General features: G+C 27.6%; 2 protein-coding genes across 4 annotated transcripts in view; one reads left to right on the top strand and one right to left on the bottom strand.

Annotated features, from left to right (window-relative positions):
• The window catches only part of LOC107448544 (bile acid-sensitive ion channel-like), a 109,607-nt gene extending 98,289 nt beyond the window's left edge, over positions 1 to 11,318 (top strand). The window contains exons 10-14 of the mRNA XM_087164387.1: positions 652 to 715; positions 2,986 to 3,043; positions 4,648 to 4,670; positions 6,177 to 6,252; positions 11,076 to 11,318. Of these exons, the coding sequence (XP_087020513.1) occupies positions 652 to 715; positions 2,986 to 3,043; positions 4,648 to 4,670; positions 6,177 to 6,252; positions 11,076 to 11,204 (350 nt within the window). The 3' untranslated portion in view covers positions 11,205 to 11,318. The remainder of the gene's footprint in view (positions 1 to 651; positions 716 to 2,985; positions 3,044 to 4,647; positions 4,671 to 6,176; positions 6,253 to 11,075) is intronic.
• Positions 1 to 17,082, bottom strand: part of LOC107448543 (uncharacterized) — a 110,672-nt gene that overhangs the window by 58,119 nt on the left and 35,471 nt on the right. The gene's annotated exons all lie outside the window — the stretch shown is intronic.

Genomic DNA, 17,082 nt, shown 5'->3' with positions numbered 1-17,082 from the left:
TCAATTGACTTTGTAACGAACTTCAAAGTCTGAATAGATATCTAACAGTAAATAAACAAAATTAATAGATATTTTTACCGATCATGCTACTGTCCTTTAACTTTTTTAAAATAAAAATTTTAATAATACCTTCCAACACAAAGATAACGAGCTAAGATTTAATGCTGTAACAAACTTGACTCATTTCCGAAATATTAACGCATCACTACACTGTGGTGTAATACCTATATGAATTTATGTAGAAAAACTCGAAAATTTGTGTGTTATTTCAAGTTAATACTGATTCTAGTGTTCATACACATTTTAAAGGGTGATGATAAATCTAAACTCCAATAAATGATAAAGCTTACACGAAGCTCAGTTCATTTAAGAATTATTTTCGCTAATCTCGGCGCTAATTTTTCAAGAATTCATACAATCAATACTTTTTGTTTCAAATCGAGAAGATGAACGCACGATGCTCAAAATTCTACAGAAGTAAATTGTTATAAAAAGTTATATATGTTTTTAGTTGTATACTAAAGATAATTATATTATTTTTAAAAAACCTGCATAAATCTGTCAATTTTTTAAAGAAATTTCCACTAATGAGTTGAGATCCATTAAAATCCTTTACACTGTATTCATCACTTATGCATGCTCTCATTTCAGCTCCAGAAACTACTACATATGAAATGAATAAGCACTGTAGCATGGAATGTCAGCCGGCTTGTCTGTAAGTTAACTAAATACTAACACCTTCTTAAAAATATTCGATGATAATTACTAGCATCTGGAATATGCGCAAAATAGAACAAATGGCGATTGTCTTACGTTACAATCACCGTTACAGAATAGAATAATATGGAAAGTTAACATAGTTATGTGTTTGGTACTTTAACAAACATTTGAACCCGTGCTGACTTAATATATACATCATATTAGATGGCACTGTTGTTGAAAAAGTGAATATTGATTACTAATAAAAACTATAAATTAATCCACACAAAACTGCTATAAAAAGTAAACTTCATTTATTTTAAGAGAAATTAGGTGTAGTAATTGAGCTGGCAATGTAGTTGAATGCTTTAAGTGTTGTTTCAGGATTAAACCAGAATTCACATATACTGTAAAAAAATTCCGCTTTAAAAAATTCAATTATGGTAAAAAACACCGGAACTTAGGTTGTCGGTACTTTTAATAGTAAATTCCCTTTATAAACGGAACATGTTACGAAATCAAATACACCGATATACCGTTATTTTTGTCAGTAATAATTACCGTAAAATAACTGAATCACCCTAATTAGAAAAAGTAGCACTATAAAAATTGCGGTATAATATATTTCAGTAAAATATATTATGGTAAAAAATGGATTTTATGGTAAAATAGATTTTACGTTAAAACGGATTTTAAGGACGATGCACCTAAAGTGCCTGTATTTTATACCGTAATTTGATTTGGAATTTCTTTACAGTGTGCATGCCAGCTACTTCGTGTGTGTCGATTGATATGCATGATGCAATAAATTTTAAAGTTCGAATTTATTTAGATCTATTTGGCTTTTTTTTAAATAACAGTTTCATAGTAGTAGTTGGAAGAACATACTATAATACTATGCCCATTATTTTAAATTTCTATGCATGTTTCATTAAAAACGTATTTTGGGCCAAGCCCATTTTCTGAAACAAGCATTTCGTGCTATTTCTATTCTTTCAAAACACGCTTTTCTAGATATGTCAATTTTTTAAAAGCAGATATTTTAAGATATTTACATTTCCTCAAATCCGGATTTCAAGCTATTTACATTTTCAAAACGTGCATTACAAGTTATTTCTATTTTCTTAATAACCCAGTTGTTAGAACCCCGATCTAGATTGGCCGTGATTTGATTCTTGTCAGATCTGAGAAACCGAAACCCTGTGGTCAGTCGCTGAGCAAAGGGTTCAGGGATCTGGAGATAATTTCCTTCCCCTTTAGATCTAAGTCTAAATTGAGGAAGTGGCCTCGAAAATTGTGATGGTGTGTCTTCCTACCATCCTTAGGGATGCCTCCTAGAACTTCACAAATAGCCCATTGTGCAGATCTAGTGCGAGTTTAAGTATTGTTGAAAATTCTAGTTTGTACTTCATAGTGAGAAAAATTTATGAAATTCAATAAACAGCTCTTTAAAAATTTATTCAGTACATGGATAATAAAGGACTGGGACAAAAATTATTTGAAGAGGTTGATACTTCTAGAAAATACAAAAACAAAAGTCACTTTGTGAATTTATAGTTATGAAACTAATGGATTTGTGTCTTTGAGGGAAAAAATATGATGATCATCCATAGATTGGAATACTTTTACTTTCGTTACTTGCGAAAGAAATAAAACTAAAAAGTACGAACTTTTACTTCTACTTCATTACATATTTAATTTAGTACTTTTGCTAATTCTTTTGTTACTTTCTTAGAGAAAAATGAAATGTATTTGTAAGGAAAGTGTCGGAAGGAATCGTTACTTTCTCTTAAAAATTTTGCTAAAATTTTCCTCACAAATTTTTGTTTTGTGAGCAAAACACAGTTTTGAAATTTTTTTATTTTATTTTATTGATGTTATACATTTTATGTTCTTTAACAGCTAGCCTTCGCTTCAATTACTTGTGCTTTTACGCATTACTTTTTAAAAGTGACATTCCCATGTACGTAATGGACATTGTTTCTTATACCAGAAGCTTGCGCACTTTGGAAGCACAAAACATTTTCAATTCTTGCTACAATGCGGCTAAATTGTAGCGAAATTTCTCTAACTAGCCAAGTTACATTGCAAGCTCTGTCGAAGTAAAATTCAGTGAAATAAGTAAAAACGCTTGACAGGTAAACATCATTTGAAAGTTTTATCATAGTTTATACTATAATGTATTAAAAAACAGATTGCGAGGATTATTTTTATAAAACCTTAATTAGCCATTAACTAACTGTATAGGCAATTTTACCACAGAGCTAATCGGTATCTTTATCGTAGGGAACAGGATTATGAAATGGAATATGAAGAAGCTGATCTGGAAACAAAAGTTAAAGGGGTAGGTAACATTCTTAAAAATATCTAAATACTTTGTCTCTATTACTGTTAAAACAATTTCAAACATTGCTCTAACTAACTTTAAAATTCTTATAATTATGTTTAATATTTAGTTACATATTCACGTGCGCTTTTTACATGTTGATTTTTCATAATTTTAGTTTTTAACTTATGTAATTTTTTAAAGAGAATTTCATATAATCACATTTTCCTCACAGAATTTCATATAAAATATCATAATTAGTTATAGTATTATAAAATTAAAATAAAATTGTTTCATATCTCTGAAAAGCAAGTCATATTCAATTTCCAAAATGCATTAAACATTACTTGATTGTACATAAATTTTTCTACATTTATTCTCAAATACCGGTTATATTTGAACCTCTAGAAATCTATACTTTACAGAATCATTAAAGCAGAATATGCATTGAATAAGAGACTTAGGGGAAACACAGTAGAAGCCTGTAAAAAAGAAGGATTTTTTAAAAGGAATTTTGAAACAATTGTGATAAACTTATTTTTAAAAGACATTTTTCTTAATCTTATTGTACAGTGCACAAAATAAAAGACGGATCACACTGAATAACTATTGATTTATGATCAGATCTTCTTATTATAGTGTACAATCTTTATAGTTTGGGCTTAATGGTTTCAAATCTGCTAATTAATTAGTGCAGAGGATATTTTAAGTAACGAAATTAGACTGAGAAACGTACTTTCCCTGAATAAACATGTCTTTTTCTTAACGGATTAGATTTTCTGACCCACAAAATATAAGGATTCTTAAAATATCTTTTTCCTCAACAAAATGGCGGTATTTCGAATAAAAATTAAAAATTACATAAAATTAGTAAAATTTTTGTTGATTAGTAACTGCCTGCCAAACCAATTAAGGGGAGTCAGTAATGCCTATGCCAATAATGCTAAAACTGATCTTTATCGATGCACTTTTTCGCAGCATCTAAACAAGATATTGCTTGTTTTTTTTCCACAGAATATTCCCATATACATGTTTACACTGTGATAATTGTTAATACTTATCTTTGGCAGAAAATTCTTGAAAACAATTATGAACTGAGAACTTTAATTATTTTCTTTTTAAAGTCTCATCAAAAATAACTCAAAAAGTATTCCGGTTAACATTAAAACTTTATCATAGCGTACAACTGATATAATCTCAAAAATCTCTAAGAAGTTTCATAGCGATATCATAAGTAATTTACTAGAAATGGTACATCGAGAAAAGTCAGTTTCAGCATTATTGATAAATCCCTTACCGACTCCCCTTAAGCATTCTCCACGTGTTAGGAAAACTGTATTTATTGTGAACATAGTATCAAAAGTTGAAGTCGAATTGATTCTCTATTAAAGCAGTTTATGATGTTTAAGATATAATTACTACCCTGTAACACTGAAATAAAAACGTAAACAAGTTAAAATATCTTGAAATCAAATTTTTTCTTTAGAGAAGCTTCATGAAACGAAAATTTTCAAATTGTTTATTCTTTAACTTATATGCATTTCCTTAATAATTATTTTATGAATTTTTCTCTGTAAGTCAGTAATTTCTCTGTGTTCTCCTTCTTAAATTTGCCTCTCCAGTGTGGAGCGAAAGTAAATTGCAAGTAAGTTCTTATCTTCTTCTGTTGGTCAATTACTGTATTTAAAAAAGTTAAATAACAAGCAGTTTCATTTGAAACTCTTACATTACTTAATTATAATACCAATTTGCAGATTAAGTATTTGGGAAAGAATGAATTTAACCCATAACTCTGAAAATTGCTTTAAAAAAAAAATTTTTTTTTTATTTATAGAATGTTAAAAATGGGTTTCTGCTTTTTGTTATTGATATTTCTCAATATCTAAATCTATTTTCACAGTAAAAAATTCAGAATCAAATTACGGTAAAATATACCAGAATCCTGGAGGTATAATCCGTAAAATTAATTTTACCGTTAAATCCATTTTTATCATAAAATTTTATAATATATATTTTACAGTAATAATAACTACAGTGTTTCACTGGTTTACAATAAATATTACTGTAAAAATGAGGGTATATCCATAAAGGTATATATTAAAGGTATAAGATATTAAGGGTATATTATATATTAAAAGTATTAAGATAAATCCGTATTAAGGTATATTCAGTAAAATTTTACGGTAAAAAGTAATGACACCTTAGGTGCCGGTACATTTTGCCGTAATTTGATCCGGAATTTTGTTACAGTATTTTGTAAGCAAAGCGTTTCCGAAATATTGAAATATTACCATCTTAAATTCTATGCAACTTCCTTTGAAACAAAATCTTTAATTTTCCCGTAAGGCATGCTTTGAAATTTAAATTAAAATTGATAAATAATAAAACATAAAAATATATTATAATGAAAAAGTTATACATTATATTAGTTATTTGCGAAGCACTCCATTCGGGAAAATCCCCCCCCCTTGCATTTTTATGATATAGACTTGAAATTGAGATAAAAATATAAAACGATTCCTCTTTTCTGATTTAAAACAAGATTATCAAAATGATAATTACAGTATTTAATATGATTAGTAAAGTAACCAAAAATTAAGGGATGAAGATTTTTCAACTATTCCCTCTTTTTCATGAAGCTTTTGCATTGTCATTTTGCATTTAATATGATTACATTTAAATTAATTTTTAGATCAATGCATTTAATATGGTTACATTTAATATTATTTCCTTGCAGCATTTGATGTGATTTTTAACGTTAGCAAAAAAAAGAGATGATGGTTTTTAAATTATTCTCAGGTTCTCTCTCATTCAAGACGCTAATGCAATGCCATCTTGTCTCGAGAGTTTCATTGATGAGGTGTTCAATATGATTTTTAATAACTGCATTTAAAATGATTGCATAACAGTATTTAAAAAATTTTTTAATGTGACCAAAAAATAGGAAAAAAGATTTTTCAGCTATTGGTCCTTTCTTTTTTATGACGTTATTGCAACGGTATCTGGTCTCAAACGTCATGAGGAAAAACAATAACTCTTAAAAAAAACAAACTATAATAACTCTTTTTATGACTAACATATGAAAATGTTTTATTTAATCTACAATTACCAAAAATTAGTAAAGTAAAAAATGTTTTGTTTCTCTTTTCAGTGAAGCATATATTTCCGTGAGAGTTTTCTTTACAAAATTTCGATTGTCGGAACAAATTTATTTGCCTAAAATAGTGGTAAGTTTTAATTTTTATGACTCTTGTAAATTCGTGAAATTTTTTCCAAGAACGAAAATTAAAGTAAAAATATTGATAAATATTATTTCAAAGATTATGAAGGATATGATGCAGTAAAACGTACCGACATGTACAGTCCGCAAAAAAAAAAAGATATCACCCTGAATAACTTTCGTTCTAATGATCGGATTTTCACGAACTAAGTGTCAATCTTAATGGTTCCGGGGGGTGACCTCAAATATGCTAATTAATTAGTGCTAACTATTAATTAAGTTACGAAATCAGGCACAAAAACGTACTTTCTCTGAATAAACATATAATTTTTTTTACATATTTGGAATCCAGACACTTGAATTAGGGGGGGTAGACAAAATTTTAAAACAATTGGGTCGTAAATTGGGTTGCAATAAAGGTTTATATATTTGGCGATAGTCCAGAAAACCGCCAAAAAAAGTCGCCTGCGCAAATAAATATTTTAAGATAACCCTTGACTGATTCAAAAGAGAAACGCTTAATTTTACTAGGTTGCTAGGCAACCAATTTCTGACTGTAAAAAAATTGAAATAATGTTTTGTGATTGCTCTGAGAGGTTTAATTAATAGTTAATAGAAAACACCTCGAAGTTTCTAGGCAATAGACAATTTTTAAGTTCATTTATGTCCAAAAAGCAAAAAAAATAAATAAATAAATAAAATAAAAAATTATTTTAATCTCTTTTGAAAAGAAAATTTGAATCGATTTATAAGTTTTTAGAATTTAAATACATGAACTTTTTATCTGATATTATTTAGATTATGCTATTTTTGCTATGTTTATTCGAGGATTTCATACTAAAATCAAATAACATAACTTATAATAGCTATATACAAAATTTTAGGGATAATGATTTTTACAGCTTTAATCGAGTCTTCTAGGCATGAAAGTTTGAAGAAAAAAAAAGTGCATGAAAAATAAAATGTAGATTGTATAGTAATTCTAATGCACATTCACAAGGTTTTCTGTAATTTACGATTTCTTTTTTCTATAACTCAATGAATTGCTGAATGTTTAGTGGCATTTTAAAAACATTGAAATATGTTATGTTTAAGAATAAGATATTGAAATAATATGTTGCATATTGTATGATTCATTGTTTAAAAAATTGCTTCATTTTGCTAGATATTTACGTTACATGGTTTTCTTTGGATAAAGATGATTAGCAAATAGCATCCACATGTTTCGATACATTCTGAAACTTACGTTCGCAAATTCACCATAAAATGTCGCACAGCATATTCTTCAATTACGATAAGCTACATTTACCACCAAATACTGCTACTATGATTATTTTTGTGATATATATATATATATATATATATACATACCCTTAAGATACTGAAATGGGGGCACGAAAACTTAAAAGATTTTTTTTTTCACTTGGTTATCTTACTACTTATTAATTAAACCACCAAAAGCTTAAAACAGTATTATGTAAGTTATCTAAATTTTTTTTACATAATTTGAATTTAATAACAAATATGTCGACATGCATTTAATAACAAATACGTCATTTAGCTAAAATTACAAATTTTGAAATTTTTATGATTTTTTTTTAAAGACAAGCTAAGCTTAAGTATTCCCTTACTGATTAGTTTACCCTATAAGATTTTGAGAAATTTGCGATGTTGTGAGAGATGCTTAAAAATGTTGACTGCGTATTTTTATTAATATTTATAAAATATATATTCAAGAAATTGATGAATATTTTATTCCAAATTTATTCTTTCGTATGTATATTATTGAAATTTTATCAGTTATTGAGAAGAAAAAAAATTAAAAAAAATCACATTAAAGCACAATCTGTTGTATAATCATATTCTATCAGAAGCATGCTTTTATAAAACTCCACATTCTCTGAATAAAATGTATTTTATTCAATAAAATGTTTTATTCAAATTTCTTTACTAAATTGCAAATAGAATTTTAGACGACTAAAGAAGAAACATCGTATTTTATAGCTTAAAAAAATAAAAATGAAAAGATAAGTAAACGATTATTAGCGAAAAAAATATGAATGAAATTTTATGCTAAGCGCGCGAAGTCAAGTTCCTCGCAAGTTTATCACATTTTAATATTAATCGCTCCATTTAATCATTTCTTCATTGTCGCCAAATTATTTTTTTAAAAATAATTAATTTTAATTTTTCTCAGCTTCTAATAAATAAAAACAGTTGAAACTTTAGATTTTTCAATTGAAAAATATGTAGATTAATATGGTATAAAAAAATTCATACCTTATAATTCAAAAATTTTTCATCCTTAATTTAATTAAATAATAAAAAATAATTAACAATTATTAAAAATTATTTTTTTCGTGAAATTATCTTTGGGTAAATGAGTTTTATGACTGGGTGAAATTTTCTTCGAATTGCTTTATTAGTTTTTAAAATATGACTAAAAACGTAAAAAGTGAAATTAACATTAAGGGGTACGAACTTTGGATCGCTCTCCTGACCAAACTATGGGGACCATATTTCCCAGATTGCGGCTACCCCCTATATTTTGAAGGTTAAGGATCCAAATATGTAAGAAAAAATATATGTTTATTCAGAGAAAGTACGTTTTTGTGTCTGATTTCGTAACTTAATTAATAGTTAGCACTAATTAATTAGCATATTTGAGGTCACCCCCAGGAACCATTAAGATTAACACTTAGTTCGTGAAAATCCGATCATTAGAACGAAAGTTATTCAGGGTGATATCTTTTTTTTTTTGCCGACTGTACTATCATAAATTCTATAATACAATAGTTAGTCCTAATATTTTTTTACTTTCTTTGAAAAAGAAAGCTTCAAAACATAAAGTGTTTAAAATATATTACAATTTCGCTATTATTTTATTGCAATCGTAACAAGAATATGCTTCCAAATATATTCGATTTCAGGTACAAGACTAATTCACTTATCGAATACTAACCCTATATGGAGGTTACTAAGCCCCATATGTTGCATTTTTTAAAAAAAGATTAAAACAGAAAATGTTAATCATATAGTCTTTTGTGATTTTCATTTATTAAAAATATGCGATTTCATTTTGATATTATATTTCTTTCAAGTATAAATGTCCATTAAAGAGTGAGTACTTTTATATTGTCAGTTTAATTTCTTGAGTCAAATTTAGTTTATTAATTTTATTGCATTAAAATACATTTTTCTTTATTTATTGGATCAGTGTATGAAACGGAATTATCGTTATTTTAATGAAATGTTTGAAATAAAACAGAAAGAATTTAAAAACTGCATGTGATTATAGTAATGAATGAGTATCAATTTATTTTAATCTTATAAAAAGACTCAACTTATTACCAAAGATACGTCATAATATTGTCATAAAAATCATATAAACTGTAAATTTTTTTTTTTAAATAATAATAGCTAAGTTGACCCCAAAAAAAGATAAACTGCAGAAAATTTACTGAAAAAAAAAGTTTGCAGGCAGTTTTGATTTGGCTAATTCCACTACAGAATTTTTGAGGACAAAGAACTGCAAAATTACTGCAATCTGTGCAGTACTGTAATTATATATTATACATGATTGCATTACAACTCGAAAATTTTACACTTAATATGGAAAAACATTAGATTATTTGGTAAATACTAGACTTTTTGAGCTTAGAAACAGTGTGGTATCTATTATAATAGTAGTTGGAATAAATTGAAGAGTTCCAGGAAATTATTAACTTTTCATGTGATAAAGGATTGTAAAAAATAGTAAGATGTCATAATTAGGATTCAAATTCGCGTTTAGTCACTCCTGAGATTGACCGATTATACCTCTTGCTTTTGGAAGCAAATAAAAATGCCAAAATTGCGAATGACACTAAGATTTCCATGGCATAATCTTAATTTCCTTCATTAATTTTTGCACTGGTCGCTGTTCTTTTATATATAACAAGTGGTTCCAAAACAAGAATAAGAGGTATCCCTAACTTTCATATGAATGCACCACTAAAATCTTTTCTGTACAAAACATCCCCCCTTGTTTTAAGAAATATGTTAACTGCTTTACTAGTAATTTACAACCTTGATGTCCTGTTCGTGGCTGGTTATTAAGCACTTGCGCATTGTGAAAAATTGTGCTAAAAAGTACTGAAACTCAGAGTCAATAAACAAAAGATCAGTTTATACCGTAATATATTATGGAACAAAATATCTGATAAACCGTAAATTTTACAGTAATAATTGCAGTAAAAAATACCTGAACCACACTAATTAAATGAATATTACTGTGCAAAAATTATAGTACAATATTTTAGACGCAAAAATGAATTATACGGTAAAATTTATTTTATGGTAAAAAGGACCCAAAGTGCCGGTATTTTATGTAGTAATTTGATCCGGAATTTTTTACAGTTCATGGTAATTTACAGTGCAATTTCTTACAGTGCAGTGTGTTGTCAATGAACAAAAACTATCAAGAAATATTAATGCCGAACGAGACTTTGAAATGAACTACCACGTATGAAATAAAATTGTTATTCTGGTTTTACTTCTATTCTTCATTTATTTACTAATTTGTTTTATTTATTTTATGGTAAAATGGTAAAAAGGACCCAAAGTGCCTGTATTTTATGTTGTATTTTGATCCGGAATTTTTTACAGTTCATGGTAATTTACAGTGCAATTTCTTACAATGCAGTGTGTTGTCATGTCAGTGAACAAAAACTATCAAGAAATATTAATGTCAAACGAGACATGAACTATCACGTGTGAAATAAAATTGTTATTCAGTTTTTACTTTCATTCTTCATTTATTTACTAATTTTTTAAAATTTTATTTTCTAGGATATTGAGCTGTTTAGTTACATAGGAGGGTATATAGGAATATGGTTAGGAATCAGCTTTGTATCTATATGCGATCTTCTGGAATCATTAAGTCAGCTATTTTTTTACGCAATCAAGACGAAATCATAATTGTATGAATTATGACGCTAAAATGATTTATAATTATTGTTTTTCATTGATCTATGCTTTATCCGAATTGTAAAATGTATATCTATAATAAATATTGCTTAATTCAGTGCTAAATTGATTTGGTGTCATTAATGTCATAATTAATTTAGTATTAATATTGTATACAATTCAAAAAATACTGCAGCATATTATAAATTGATTTTGGTTCATGATCTGAATCACCATGTGGAATATATTTTAAATTGTGTACATAAATTACAAGAATAATATTCAAATTGCTTGTTGCATGTTTTGATGTAATCTATTTGTTTCTATTTTTATTTTGCACAAGCCAAAACTTCGAGCAAATCTTCCACTCATATAAGTTAGGTGAAAATGATTATTTTTGTGAGTAAAGACATATCAGAAATACACAGAAACAAATTATTTGTTTTTTAAAAACCGAAATGATATCCAAACTTTAATGTTACTCATGGAAATGTAAAAATGTATCTTGCTTGTTTTAGATACCCAAATGCAAATTTTACTTAATAAAAGACAAAACTCAAAAAATTTACATATCTAATTTATTTCTCGTAAATAAGCAGTGCAACTTAAGTGATAATTCAAAAATTATTTTATACAGCTCACAGGTTTAATAAACTAATTCTAATGTATGAAAGCTTAATTTCATACAAGTGTTTTTTCTTATTTCATTTTTTTTCAGCATTAGATTTCAAAAGATTAAAATTGGCATTGCGCTTCTTTGAGCATTTTTACGATTAATTTTTATGATAATTTACGATTAATCGAATAGATTTTCGAAGTATGGAAATATCTAGAAATAGCTATAGCGTAATAGCTACTGAGATAGCTAATTTGTCAAAGTTACGACCAACAGAACTGGGGTTCGAATCCGAGCGTTAACACCCCCATATTTTCTTAATTCCCTTCGACAAATGAAGAGTTTCCATTATCCTGCCTACCCCAATTTGTGAACCTGGGATATTAGAATACGATACTCTTATTCACCAAAGACGGAAGCTCCATAAAGCTGCTAAACTATCTCAAAGCTCAGCTAATTTTCTATTTTTATGGTTTTCAAACCACTCTAGTTGTAAAGGGTTTTAAAATATGTATATTTTTGTATTCATTGTTTTACCCATAGTAATATGTAAAAGGTTTCGAAACCATAAAGGTAAAGTGTTCTCTACCTTAAACTTTGCTGTTAAATGGAGCGGCCGAGTATTTTACTATAATTTTAGAATGAAAATTCTAACAGTGTATTACTCTTTTTTGTTGCATTTTGTAGTAAATTTTCTTTGTGCCCAAATGCTGCGTGGTTTAAATTGCATCACATTCTTTGCTTTGGTCCTTACTTAATCGAAGTAAAAAATTAAAAAAAAAACCTTAGGAAATTTTTTTTTAATTTAGGAAATGTCTAAATATTTTTCCGAGAGGCAACGTTATCAAAAAGTCAATCACTTTCATATTATTTTGCTATATGCTGGATGTTCCGCAATAACCATTGCTAATACATAACTTTAACATTGTTGCAAAAAGTGTAGTAAAATGTTAATACAGTATGCACATTAAGAGTTCTCAATTAATATTTAATTTAAAAAAACTTTATTTAAATATAAAAGACATTATTGAGTACAGTATATTAAAGACATTAAAACCAGAGTATTAGATGGTGAAAGAGATCAAGATTTAAATAAAAGAGGCTATTAAAAAGGGTTAAAATGTAGTCAATTAGTTGTGCTTGAACTGAAAGTACATAGAGCCTTTATTATAAGAAACCATTTTATCCATATGTATATACATATTATATAAACCACATTATAATTAAGAAACCAGGGAAAAAACACAGAAGACAAAAAAATTAAACAGTTTTTGTGAACTTTTTTTTTAAACAAAAGAAGAAAAAAGTTTTTTTTTCTTTTGTTTAAAGAAAAAGAAAAAACAGTTTTTCTTTCTTTTAAAATTTTTCATTGGAAAGGAGACATTCATATGGAAATGAGACAAAAAGCTACAAAAATAATGAAACCCAATAATTATACGAATCAATCGATTCCAACAGTATTTTAATCAACTGGTAAATAATTGGTATTAAAACTAAAATGAGCTGAAAAGCTGCCAAAAATCAGTTCACAAAAAGAAACGAAATAGAATAGATGAAAGTAAAGTTTGATTAAACGCTTTAGTTTATTTAAAGCTGATTAGTTTATAAAGTATTACTATGAAAATTATCCAACTTTTTTTTTAAAGAAATGTTTTAATTGATGTGCTTTGAATAGATATACATTTTGAAAAATAATCTTGCGTTTTTGAATAAATTAAACAAAGTATTAAATAAAATATTAAAATTGCTAATGTAATAACAAATAGTAAATAGCATTTTTTGCATATTATAATATAATATAATGAACCATATGAAAAAAAAAATGATTTCTTTGTTTCGTTCAAAATTCTGTGTAAACGTAGTTATTAATTTATCTAGTACTAACGGTTGCCATCACAAAGTTATCACAGTTTAGTTAATCAAACTAGAACATGCAAATTCGAGAATAAAGAAACATGCAATTTAGATTGAAGTTTTAAAAGAATAATGTGTTGATATAACATGTACATTAAGATATGTTTATGCATAATTTACTTCATGTGCCAAAAACGTTCTTTCTAGGTAAATAAAATTATACACCTTTCTAGTTTCAAATTCATTCATATTTATCGTATTACAGCATTACACGGGTATGTTTTAAGGTATATCAAATGCACAAAAGTTTTTTTTAATGCTTACATTTCTTTCATAATTACTTCACAATTTTCATCACGTTTCTTCTTCTAAAATACTTATACTTTTATCCCTTTTTGTCTATTCATAGCTTTCATCATATTTATTAATTTAGAGTTATAAATATGGTTATAATCGGATAAAAAAATATATAATCGTTATTAACCAGAATGTTTTGCTGAGACGTAAATTATCTTCTTAAAAGTTTTTGATTTATGTCAAAAACTTAAAAATTTATTTGTGAAACAACTAAATACTGATTAGTATGAGCATAAACATATTTTTATCTATAGTTGATTAAAATTCCATCTAAAAAAAGGCATGTTCGAAAAATATCGTATTCTATATTTATAATAATTTAACTAAAATTATTTTTAAAATAATTATTCGTTATCGTCAATGGTCATTGGTACTAATGTTAAAAAAATCTATAAAGAAAAGAAAAGAAAAAACAACGGATATACAAAATATAAGCTTCTTTGATTGACATTGGAAGCTCGAAGTATCTTTAAACTCTACTTCTAAGTGCACTGTAAAAAATGCCAGATCAAATTACAATAATAAGTACCGGACTCAAGGTGCTGATACTATTTACCCTAATATTAGTTCTCACCATAAAGATTTATGGTACAAGAAAATCTGATAAATCGTAATATGTACTGTAAAATCACTGTAATTAAATAAATATTACTGTAAAAATAACAATATAAAATTTTACGGTAAAAATGGATTTTACGTTTTATGTTTATCAGTAAAAATTTTACTGATGCTGCCCTCAGGGTGCCAGTGCCTTTTATCGTAATTTGATCCGGAATTATACCGTTTGGTTCATCAGATTTCGGATACGTTTTTATTTTTTCTCACTCTTTTCCAACAATTTTTTAAGCAAAAGAATTGATAAACGGAGCATCTTGAATCAAAAATATACACTTTTCTGAAGTGGACGCATTAATCATTCATCGTTCAACTTAACATTCACTTTAAATGCTTTCATGAAAACTCCTTAAATGGTTGCATGTTAACTGTGATGCACTCCTTTACAAAACTTTTTCACTGCTGTTTATCTTAGATAATGCTTATCACAGATTATTTTTTTTCTCATTTAAATATTACTTGCGACCCATAATGTATGTGAATTTTTTAAATTTCCGATTTTGGTAAAGCTTTCTCCGTCTAGTATGATGGAAAAAAAAAGTACACTTTTCTAACGTGGACGCATTAATCTTTAGTTCAACTTAACATTCACTTTAAATGCTTTTATGAAAACTCATTAAATGGTTACATGGTAACTGTGAAGCACTCCTTTACACCATTTGTTCACTGCTGCTTATCTTAGATAATGCTTATCACAGATTATTTTTTTTCTCATTTAAATGTTACTTGCCACCCAAAATGAGCGTGCTTTTTTTTAATTTCTGATTTCGGTAAAGCTTTCTCCGTCTAGTATGATGAAAAAAAAAGTACACTTTTCTCACGTGGACGCATTAATCTTTAGTTCAACTTAACATTCACTTTAAATGCTTTTATGAAAACTCATTAAATGGTTACATGGTAACTGTGAAGCACTCCTTTACACCATTTGTTCACTGCTGTTTATCTTAGATAATGCTTATCACAGATTATTTTTTTTCTCATTTAAATATTACTTGCGACCCATAATGTATGTGAATTTTTTAAATTTCCGATTTTGGTAAAGCTTTCTCCGTCTAGTATGATGGAAAAAAAAAGTACACTTTTCTCACGTGGACGCATTAATCTTTAGTTCAACTTAACATTCACTTTAAATGCTTTTATGAAAACTCATTAAATGGTTACATGGTAACTGTGAAGCACTCCTTTACACCATTTGTTCACTGCTGTTTATCTTAGATAATGCTTACCACAGATTATTTTTTTTCTCATTTAAATGTTACTTGCCACCCACAATGAGCGTGCTTTTTTTTAATTTCTGATTTCGGTAAAGCTTTCTCCGTCTAGTATGATGAAAAAAAAAGTACACTTTTCTCACGTGGACGCATTAATCTTTAGTTCAACTTAACATTCACTTTAAATGCTTTTATGAAAACTCATTAAATGGTTACATGGTAACTGTGAAGCACTCCTTTACACCATTTGTTCACTGCTGTTTATCTTAGATAATGCTTATCACAGATTATTTTTTCCTCACTGAAATGTTACTTGCCACCCACAATGAGCGTGCTTTTTTTTAATTTCCGATTTCGGTAAAGCTTTCTCCGTCTAGTATGATGAAAAAAAAAGTACACTTTTCTCACGTGACCGCATTAATCTTTAGTTCAACTTAACATTCACTTTAAATGCTTTTATGAAAACTCATTAAATGGTTACATGGTAACTGTGAAGCACTCCTTTACACCATTTGTTCACTGCTGTTTATCTTAGATAATGCTTATCACAGATTATTTTTTTTCTCATTTAAATGTTACTTGCCACCCACAATGAGAGTGCTTTTTTAAAATTTCCGATTTTGGTAAAGCTTTCTCCGTCTAGTATGATGAAAAAAAAAGTACACTTTTCTCACGTGGACGCATTAATCTTTAGTTCAACTCAACATTCACTTTAAATGCTTTCATGAAAACTCCTTAAATGGTTACATGTTAACTGTGATGCACTCCTTTACAAAACTTTTTCACTGCTGTTTTTCTTAGATAATGCTTATCACAGATTATTTTTTTTTCATTTAAATATTACTTGCGACCCATAATGTATGTGATTTTTTTAAATTTCCGATTTTGGTAAAGCTTTCTCCGTCTAGTATGATGAAAAAAAAAGTACACTTTTCTCACGTGGACGCATTAATCTTGAGTTCAACTTAGCATTCACTTTAAATGCTTTTATGAAAACTCATTAAATGGTTACATGTTAACTGTGAAGCACTCCTTTACACCATTTGTTCACTGCTGTTTATCTTAGATAATGCTTATCGCAGATTATTTTTTTTCTCATTGAAATGTTACTTGCCACCCACAATGAGCCTACTTTTTTTATTTCTGATTTTGGTGACGCTTTCTCTGTCAAGTATGATGGAAAAAAAAAGTAAAAATGCATATTAAAGGGGGTTACTACGGAATACTCTGCCTATTA

The sequence above is a fragment of the Parasteatoda tepidariorum genome, chromosome 5 (assembly GCF_982258835.1).
Source record: "Parasteatoda tepidariorum strain Cologne lab strain chromosome 5, Ptep-v5.0, whole genome shotgun sequence".
In the NCBI taxonomy this organism is placed as follows: domain Eukaryota; kingdom Metazoa; phylum Arthropoda; class Arachnida; order Araneae; family Theridiidae; genus Parasteatoda; species Parasteatoda tepidariorum.
This window is presented reverse-complemented; position numbering and strand designations above follow the sequence as displayed.